General features: G+C 31.9%; 1 protein-coding gene across 7 annotated transcripts in view; it reads left to right on the top strand.

Annotated features, from left to right (window-relative positions):
- LOC106468822 (arfGAP with SH3 domain, ANK repeat and PH domain-containing protein-like) overlaps nucleotides 1–9930 on the top strand; it is a 68449-nt gene that overhangs the window by 27217 nt on the left and 31302 nt on the right. For 4 of the 7 annotated variants that reach the window (XM_022397184.1, XM_022397185.1, XM_022397181.1 and 1 more), the window contains 5 exons: nucleotides 914–962; nucleotides 2070–2248; nucleotides 4084–4232; nucleotides 5437–5519; nucleotides 6624–6804. In XM_022397184.1, the coding sequence (XP_022252892.1) occupies nucleotides 914–962; nucleotides 2070–2248; nucleotides 4084–4232; nucleotides 5437–5519; nucleotides 6624–6804 (641 nt within the window). The remainder of the gene's footprint in view (nucleotides 1–913; nucleotides 963–2069; nucleotides 2249–4083; nucleotides 4233–5436; nucleotides 5520–6623; nucleotides 6805–9930) is intronic. The other 3 variants (XM_022397186.1, XM_022397182.1, XM_022397183.1) reach the window with 2 other exon arrangements.

Below are 9930 nucleotides of genomic sequence, written 5' to 3'. Positions count from 1 at the left end.
GTTTCTTGCTCTCTGTAAGTTATTTGTCTTAATTTTTGTGCTTGATGTCTGGTTTGACATTGTTCAGAAGTTTCTTGTTGTCTATATCCAGCTTGCCTTGATGATTCTGACTGAACTCTGGCTTCATGCTGTTCAACAATTTCTTGTTGTCTTCGAGTAGCCTGCCTTTCAGTTTGAGCTCGAAGTCTAACTTTACGTTGTTCCAAAGTCTCTTCCTGTATTTGAGCAGCCTGTCTTGCAGCTTGTGACTGAAGTCTTTGATTGCGTTCTTCTGTTTCAGCTGCTCTTTGTGCTTGCATTCTTTTAGCGACAGAAGACTTTCCATAGAAAGGGTGTTTCTTGGGTGGCATAATCACCTGTATCACTAAACAATAATTTGTAATTCACAAAGCTACTAAATCACTTAGCACTATTTAAATAAAACTATTTTTGGAAATGCTGAATTGACAGCAAGGTTATCTGAGTGTCTCCCGCCATAATGCTTTCTATGTGTAAAACGTGATTATGTTTGTATGCTTATTACAAAAAAATGGCACAATAATCATTTATTGTCAATTTCGTCACTAAATACTACACCAAATACAAAATAAAAGCACCATTAAATTTCTTGTAAAAACTGGTTATTATGAAGTTATTTTAAAATTTGTAAGTTGAACCATTTGGTTTCCTATAGGGAACAAAATAAACAAACTTCCTCTTTTATATATATAGATTACTTATGTTGTGTTATGTAAACATATGGTTTCATTCTACATCAGTAATGTAATATCATACTAATAGGAAGATTTCGATATACATTACCAGTGTTGAATGATTAAGACACTCTGATACCTTTTTTTTTGTTATTTATGCATTTTTTAAATAGTAATACTTTGAGTTTTAGAAAATATTTTTAATTTTATTTTTTCAACAGATAACAGAACATACCACTTTCAAGCAGAAGATGAAGGAGAAATGGAAGCGTATGTTCACACTTGAGTTACTGATGTCTGCTTTAGGTTCTTAAAGTTCGAAGAAGAAATGTACTTGTTTTAGGGAGAAACCAGTTTTACTCCATATAAATTTTTATTCAGTAAGGTTTTAGAATCTGTTTTGTTTCTCCAAGTTTTCATCTTGCTATAAATGAGATTGTCTTTTCTATTTGTGATGGAGAGTTTAAATGCATTATTGTGATGTTTCTATGTAAGTTAAAAAAATGTTAAGGTGGTTCAAAGGAATATAAAGTATATAGAATTGATTATTGGGGCTTTCAATAAATGAGTAACTTGAAGATTAAGAAATCCTACTTATTAATATTCTGTTAGCTTATCAAAACCATCTTAACTAGACCGCATGGAATATTCCCATCTGTCATAATGTTTACACCTTCCAGATCTCTTTACTAGGCCATGTGGAATATCACCATCTTTCATTATGTTTACACCTTCCAGATCTCTTAACTAGACCGCATGGAATATTCCCATCTGTCATAATGTTTACACCTTCCAGATCTCTTTACTAGGCCATGTGGAATATCACCATCTTTCATTATGTTTACACCTTCCAGATCTCTTAACTAGACTGCATGGAATATTCCCACTAGACCATGTGGAATATAACCGTCTTTCACTTTGTTTATAGATCACATTGAACACATCCATTTTTCACTGTGTTTACAAGTTTTTTGTACTTCTTTATTTGTGTTTTATTTTTCTATTTCTTTGTTTTGTTTTACTTGTTTGGTATTTTTGATAAGCCTAATTTGACAAATTTCCCACATGAACTGGTAAAGAGTATATATATGAGTGTTGAGGCACTCTCTATCCAAGTATTGTTACTGAACAAAGGGTGAATCATTTTTTGCCTTTTCTCGCCAGTACTCCATATGATGTCAACAAAATCCATGTAAGGCACAGTTGCAGTGTACAAAAGAAAAATTTCCAACCCATATATGTGACAGCTGCAGTGAATGGGTTGAATCAAGATATTCATCAATTTAGAAACAATATAACTTTTAGTTTAAAACCATAATATGTAGTAATAGTTAGTGTTTCTGGAGTAGGAAAAGTTAAGCTTGAATTTTGTAACAGGTGGATGTCAGTCCTGGTCAACTGTAAAGAAGGGGCCTTGCGGAAAACTTTTGATGACACTGGGCAGCCTGATGGAGACAAATTAAACCATAGTCTTTTTGAACTCCAACAAAGTATTATACAACAAATTCAGCGACTTCCAGGAAATGATCGTTGCTGTGACTGTAATACCACCAAAGGTAAATGAGAACTCAAGAAAATGTTTTTATATGAGAAAATTTTAAAGACCTGTTAATTTTGGATATCAAAATGTTCTATATGATATTTATTATTAGTATTAAAAATTATATATATATAAATTTCTAAAATCTAACCTATACAAAAGTCCATCTGTGTGTGATGTTATGCTTTATTTCTCTTGGTTTCTCGAAATAGGAGGAGTCATAACAGCCAAAATTTATCATGAAAGTAAAAATATTGATTAAATTTTATGCTTAAATCATTTCTGTTATATCACTAACATTTTTAATAAAAAACAAACATCTTTAATCAACGGAGACTCTAATTTAAGAAATCAACAAATATCTTTCCAGTTTTGTTGTCTATACATTTCATTTTATACTTTCAGTACATAGACTAACAATAATATTAGGTTATTTTCTTGCTAAGCAACATGACATAAAAGCCATTGGTGGAATGCGGTGTTAGCAAAACACACTGGCTTTTCTATATATTAGATGTAGTTAATCTAACTGATTTTTACCAATAATTATTCTATAAATATGCCACAAATTCATTTCATGAATGATCTTAATTTTGATTGGCTCACAAAGGTATTAACCAATGCTTGACTGCCTCGACTGCACTTTTCTGCTTCTCTGTTAGTCAGGCTTGATTTATTTATTTCAGTTAGCTATTAAATGTGAGGTTAGGGTGTACTATGGGGTAGGGGTGTTAGTACTTGCCCCATCATTCTTGATAGGCTATATGCTAGTACAATACATAAATGTAATTTTAAAACATATATATATATATATATATTTGATAAATAGTTTTTACAACAGTATATATATAAATATTTAGTTTTATTTATTTTGAAGCATAGGATAAATATTGGTTCATAGGAAAGGAAATGTAGTTTTTAAATAAAGATAAATGTGACTGATGCAATGAATAACATTTATTTACACACACATGTTGGAAAGTATTTAAGTGATCTTCATTGTGTTATACAGAATAAAAAATTAGTACTATTTAAGGATGTGTGTATATATTTATATATAAACAATGATTTTTCTACTAACACAATAACAAGTTAAAACATTAAACTAGTCTGTAAGAAATAAATTAAATTGACAAAATTAGCAGGCCACAAGATAGACAAGTTAAAATAATTTTAGTTGTTTGAATAACAGGTTGTGGTTAAAAGCAGGACAAGTTAAATAATTTTAATTGTTAGAAGAACAAGTAGTTGTTAAAAGCAGGACAAGTTAAATAATTTTAATTGTTAGAAGAACAAGTAGTTGTTAAAAGCAGGACAAGTTAAATAATTTTAATTGTTAGAAGAACAAGTAGTTGTTAAAAGCAGGACAAGTTAAATAATTTTAATTGTTAGAAGAACAAGTAGTTGTTAAAAGCAGGGCAAGTTAAATAATTTTAATTGTTAGAAGAACAAGTAGTTGTTAAAAGCAGGACAAGTTAAATAATTTTAATTGTTAGAAGAACAAGTAGTTGTTAAAAGCAGGACAAGTTTAAGATATTTTTTGTGAGAAGTTCAAGTTTTGATGTATCAGTGACTAAGATTTTAAATTGGTTTAAACAATTGGAATTGGAAGTGGAGTACCAATCTTCAAGGACACTTTCATGTGATCGTGGGCATGTATGACAAAATATCAAATAGTTGTACTGATGTAGGTGGCCTTACAGGAATATTATTTACTACTGTGTAGGTTAATTCAAAGTTTTTTTATTTTCTTTACATTCTTTTTTATTTTATAGTGTGTATTATAAAGATCATTGTTGCTGTTTTAATGTATTCTGTGAATATTAGTTTGGATAACAGGATTCTTTTGAGAATTCCTTGATTTAGATCCAACCTGGTTATCCACAAATTTTGGGATTCTAACATGTATAGAATGCTCGGGTATCCACCGTGACTTGGGAGTCCACATCTCGAGAATTCAGTCTCTCACACTTGATAACATAGGAACCTCTCAACTGTTGGTGAGTTTCATTCCAACTTAGCACTTTTTTCTGCTCTTAATTTGGTACAAAGTAACTTGTCTTGGCTATGTTTTGGTTGACTAGTATTTTGGAAAATACAGTCACATTTCAATTATTATACATTATATATGTATATAGATTATAGCTATTTTGAAACAAGTTCTTAAACATATTTTTTCTAACATAGAACAGTAAATAAAGAAGTACAACCTTTGTAATTGGTTGCTGCTTGATGTAGGTTGCTAAGCCTTTAAAAATTTTGCATGTGGAGGATATGAAGCAAAATATTTCTTTTTAGGTTTTATATATACTTTTGAATAACTAAAAAATCTTAAATTACTACATCAATACCATAGAATTCAACTGTAATTTATCAACCTTAGTAACTAAGCTGTATTTGGGTCTAAAAAATATGAAATTTCAAGCAAACTAAAGATACAAGCTACATTATTGAAATTCTGCTTCAAAAGAAAGAAATAGTGCTTGCCACATTAGAAAGGCTGAGAAAACCACTAGGGGACATTCTGAGCTCTGATTGGTTATTCATGTCATATATAGAAGTAAGTGTATATAAGGGAGTATTTCCAAAAATGAAAAGAGGTGGGTGGGGTGCAACTGTGTTTAATTTATTACATGAGCAATATCTTAGCAAACAGAAAAGGTAAGACCTTCTTATTTTATATTGTTGCTTGTAAATATTTGTGATACGAGTTTCTAATTCATATGAAACTACAGACTTTGAACCAGTGCTGCATTCAACATACCACGTGACATACAAAAGTCGATGTTTATCTGTGTTTTGTTTTATATATTTACATTAAGTTAAGAAATTGAGTAATGTATAGTTTGAAAATTTGAATTATAATCTACAGTTTGATACCAAACTTATTGACATAAATTCATGAAATAGTAGTACAATAAACTTTTGAATGGGAGTCGACAAACGAGATGATATGGCCTTTCACCTATGACCCGTCTCAAAAGAGTTAAAGACAAACCGTTCTGTAAAAGGGTTGTACATGTTGTATGTACAAGCTATTGTAGTTAGTTTTTTGTGTATATGTTTCAAATTTTTTTTAACTTTAGCTTTGCAAATTCCCTGTCAGTAATGTTCTTAGTAAAACATTTAAAGACATATAATTGGGAAATATTGGTTTTATACTGTATACAGTAAATTGTAACCATACTTTCTTCCACTTTACAGCTAGCCAGAGTAATGAGTAATGCAGGGTTTAATGATGTGCTGGAGGCAACACAGTTCAGGAAGCCTTCCCCTTACAGTTCCATGTAAGGCTTTGTTTTTGTATACCATGAAATGCAAAATAAAAATATCAAATCATGAAACACAAAGTACATACTTGGCATTCCAAACTTTACACACTCAATTTAATTTATAAATATTATGAAGTTCTGGAACAATTATTTTTTCTGTAATAGATTTATTTTTGTACAATGAGACGTGATCATAATATTACTGATGTGTGAAGAATGCTATATTAAAGCATCAAGGTAATGAATAAAATTACTGGTATAATGTAAACTAAAATGTTGTAACTCATTTCACAAGTCACTACTAGATTGTCATTAGTATAATGTAAACTAAAATGTTGTAACTCATTTCACAGGTCGCTACTAGATTGTCATTAGTATAATGTAAACTAAAATGTTGTAACTCATTTCACAGGTCGCTACTAGACTGTCATTTCTATAATGTAAACTAAAATGTTGTAACTCATTTCACAGTTCACTACTAGACTGTCATTAGTATAATGTAAACTAAAATGTTGTAACTGATTTCACAAGTCACCACTAGACTGTCATTAGTATAATGTAAACTAAAAAAAGTGTAACTCATTTCACAAGTCACCATTAGACTGTCATTAGTATAATGTAAACTAAAAAAAAATGACAATCTAGTAGTGAACTGTGAAATGAGTTACAAAGTATAATGTAAACTAAAATGTAACTCATTTCACAAGTCACTACTAGACTGTCATTAGTATAATGTAAACTAAAATGTTGTAACTCATTTCACAGTTCACTACTAGATTGTCATTACTATAATGTAAACTAAAATGTTGTATCTCATTTCACAAGTCATGTAGCTGCTAGAAGTTCATGATTCACTAATGTTGTGTTTAGTGTTGGGTTTTGCCATTGTGGTACATAACTATGTTTTTTGTCACTTGCTGAATGATTTGTCTTAGATTCTTGAATGTTTTCCTGTTTTCAAACTTGGACATGATGTCCAGTTGTTTACATTTCTTTATTTCAGATAAGACATACTGAAAGGTTTTAACTAATAGTTAAAAGGAAATGTAATTGGATAATACAGTTTTTTTGTGACATCAGAAGGCTAGTTTGGTTATTTATTTAGTTTTAAACTTCTAGGGATGAAAGGTGCGAGTTCATTAGGTCAAAATATGTGGAAAAGAAGTTTGCCATCAGGACATGTTCTGATGAAAGAGACCTTAGAAATGACCTTGAACTTGCTGTGACCTCCAAGCATCTGTACCAGCTACTTCAGGCTTTTGTGGAAGGAGCTGACCTTACGTGGGTTCTTCCAAGTAGCGTAAGTCGAAGTGAATAAAAGTTACTAACTAATTCAGAAAATGACAAATCACATGTGTTTAGTTATTACATAAAAGTTTTGCATGATTCCTAATGACTAGTTTATACATTTCTAGGTTTTTGAATAGCATTGTTTTATTAGATTTCAACAACAAGCTGCTTGGAGATGACTAGTTTATGCATTTCTGGAGTCTTGAATATCATTGTAGTATTAGATTTCAACAATAAACAGCTTAGAGATGACTACTTTATGCATTTCTGGAGTATTGAATAGCATTGTTGTATTACACTTAACAGATAAACAGATGGGTAACATTTTGATTGTAACAACGACAAAGATTTGTAGCCAAAATAAATGTTAACAACAAATCTTATAACTTCCCAGCATCCCTTTATAACTGTCTGGAAATTCTTTTAAGGCTAATTAAATCTTAAGTAAATTTTTAAGTATTTTGAGATATAGGACAACACATCTTGAGAATGCCTCCTCTGGCATTAACTACAGAATGGACTCCATTACTACAGCTTGTGAAATACTCTCACTTCTGGTGCAAACCAACTACTAAATAAGTAGCAGTGTCTCTCAGAATGAATTTCAAAATGTCCCAGAGCAGTTGAATTAAATTCAGGATGAAGATTTTGGTTGGATAAAATAAATTATCAGTTGTATTTTTTGCAAAACACTGCTGAACTTGCTTGCAGTATGGCATAATGCATTTTAATTTTGAAAGAAGTGTTGGCTTTAATATAATGTTATCTCAAAACAACAAGACATTCATGGCTTCCTTAATTAATTAAAGTGGATCCAGTCCAAAGTGGATAAAACAGGGCCACACAATGATGCTAACTTCCCCGTACTTGAGACCTGGAATTGAACAGTCATATTCAAACCAAAACAGGCCCACATCATGATGCTAAGCCTACCACTCGTTAGACTAGGGATAGTACAGACATATCCAAACAAGCTAAAATCAGGCCCACACCATGAAGCTAACACTACCACACTTCAGACCTGGGATGACACTGCAATATTCAAAGCATATTTTAGGTTGCCTTCAAACTCAGATGTAAGGATTGATTAATTTTAGGTAACAGGACCAGTATTCCATATTAACATTTTCAATGTTCATTTGTTTCTTCAGCATATTACTGACAGCGAATTTGGGGATAAGTAAACAGGCTCAAATCCTTTGGACACTCATGCCACGATGCTTCATCTAATAATGTCCTTTCAAAATGGATTTGCTAATACATTTGTAAATGATTTTAGAGATATTTTGATTTAAATTTTTCTATAATTACCCTCACCCCTTGTGGGGAGGTAAGGGTACTGCAATTGAATCCTTGTGTGTGTGTGTGTGTGTGTGTGTATCTGTTCATGTTTCTCGAAAACCAATACATCAATGTACACAAAAAATTTTACTTAAGATGGGAAGTCAGTATGGGACAGTTCTTCCCAAATTTGGTCTGGATCCACATATAGATCCAGATTCTGGATCACATCGAAGCATTTTTTATAGTGAGGAGGTAGGGCATTTTTGCAGTTTTGTGTTAATAACTTTGTAAAGTGTAATCAGATTTGTACCACATTTGATGGGCACATTAAGGTTGAGACCACAAAAAATGGTTCTGTGTCATTGATCATTCTAGTTTTGAGAAGGACTTTCTGAGTTTTGATGGTGAAATTTGTTATCTAATATAAACACATGCAGTTTCGAAAAGGAGCGGCAGGGCGAGAGTATGTTTTATGTATTATAAAGGAAAGTTACTTGTTGTGTGTTAGACGGTATAGTCGTTAATTAAGCTTGTGTGTTAGAGGGTATAGTCATTAATTAAGCTTGTGCTTAGAGGGTATATTTATTAACTATGCTTGCATGTCAGAGGGTATTACCATTGTGTATCATAGGATGTGCTTGTTAACTAAGCAAATGTGTCAGAATATGTGTTTGTTAAATAAGCTTGTGTGTCGGAAGATGTGTTTGTTAAATAAGCTTGTGTGTCGGAAGATGTGTTTGTTAAATAAGATTGTGTGTCGGAAGATGTGTTTGTTAAATAAGATTGTGTGTCGGAAGATGTGTTTGTTAAATAAGATTGTGTGTCAGAAGATGTGTTTGTTAAATAAGCTTGTGTGTCGGAAGATGTGTTTGTTAAATAAGCTTGTGTGTTGGAAGATGTGTTTGTTAAATAAGCTTGTGTGTCGGAAGATGTGTTTGTTAAATAAGCTTGTGTGTCGGAAGATGTGTTTGTTAAATAAGCTTGTGTGTCAGAGGATGTGTTTGTTAACTAAGCTTATGTGTCAGAGGATATATTTTTCAAATATGCTTGTGTGTCAGATGTATTTGCTAACAATTTTTTGTATGTCAGAGGATATGGTTGTTAACTAAGTTTGTTTATTGGAGAATATTGTTATTAACCCAGTTTATGTGTTTGAGAATGTGGTTGTTAACTAGGCTTGTGTGTCACAGGATATGGTTGTTAACTAAGCTTGTGTGTCACAGGATATGGTTGTTAACTAAGCTTGTGTGTCACAGGATACAGTTGTTAACTAAGCTTGTGTGTCACAATATTTGGTTGATAACCAAGCTTGTGTGTCACAATATTTGGTTGATAACCAAGTTTGTGTGTCACAGGATGTGGTCTTTAACTAAACTTGTGTGTTTGAGGATGTGGTTGTTAACTTACGTTGTGTGCCACTATGTGATTGTTAACCTATCTTGTGTGCCACAATATGTGATTGTTAACTTACCTTGTGTGCCACAATATATGGTTGTTAACTTACCTTGTGTGCTACAATATTTGGTTGATAACCAAGCTTGTGTGTCACAATATTTGGTTGATAATTAAACTTGTGTGTCACAGGATGTGGTCTTTAACTAAACTTGTGTGTTTGAGGATGTGGTTGTTAACTTACGTTGTGTGCTACAATATGTGGTTGTTAACTTACGTTGTGTGCTACAATATGTGGTTGTTAACTTACGTTGTGTGCCACAATATGTGATTGTTAACTTACGTTGTGTGCCACAATATGTGATTGTTAACTTACCTTGTGTGCCACAATATGTGACTGTTAACTTACCTTGTGTGCCACAATATGTGACTGTTAACTTACCTTGTGTGCCACAATATG

The sequence above is a fragment of the Limulus polyphemus genome, unplaced genomic scaffold, assembly GCF_000517525.1.
Source record: "Limulus polyphemus unplaced genomic scaffold, Limulus_polyphemus-2.1.2 Scaffold3178, whole genome shotgun sequence".
Classification (NCBI taxonomy): Eukaryota; Metazoa; Arthropoda; class Merostomata; order Xiphosura; family Limulidae; genus Limulus; species Limulus polyphemus.
Note: the sequence above shows the minus strand (reverse complement) of the source record. Positions and strands in the feature narration are given on the sequence as shown.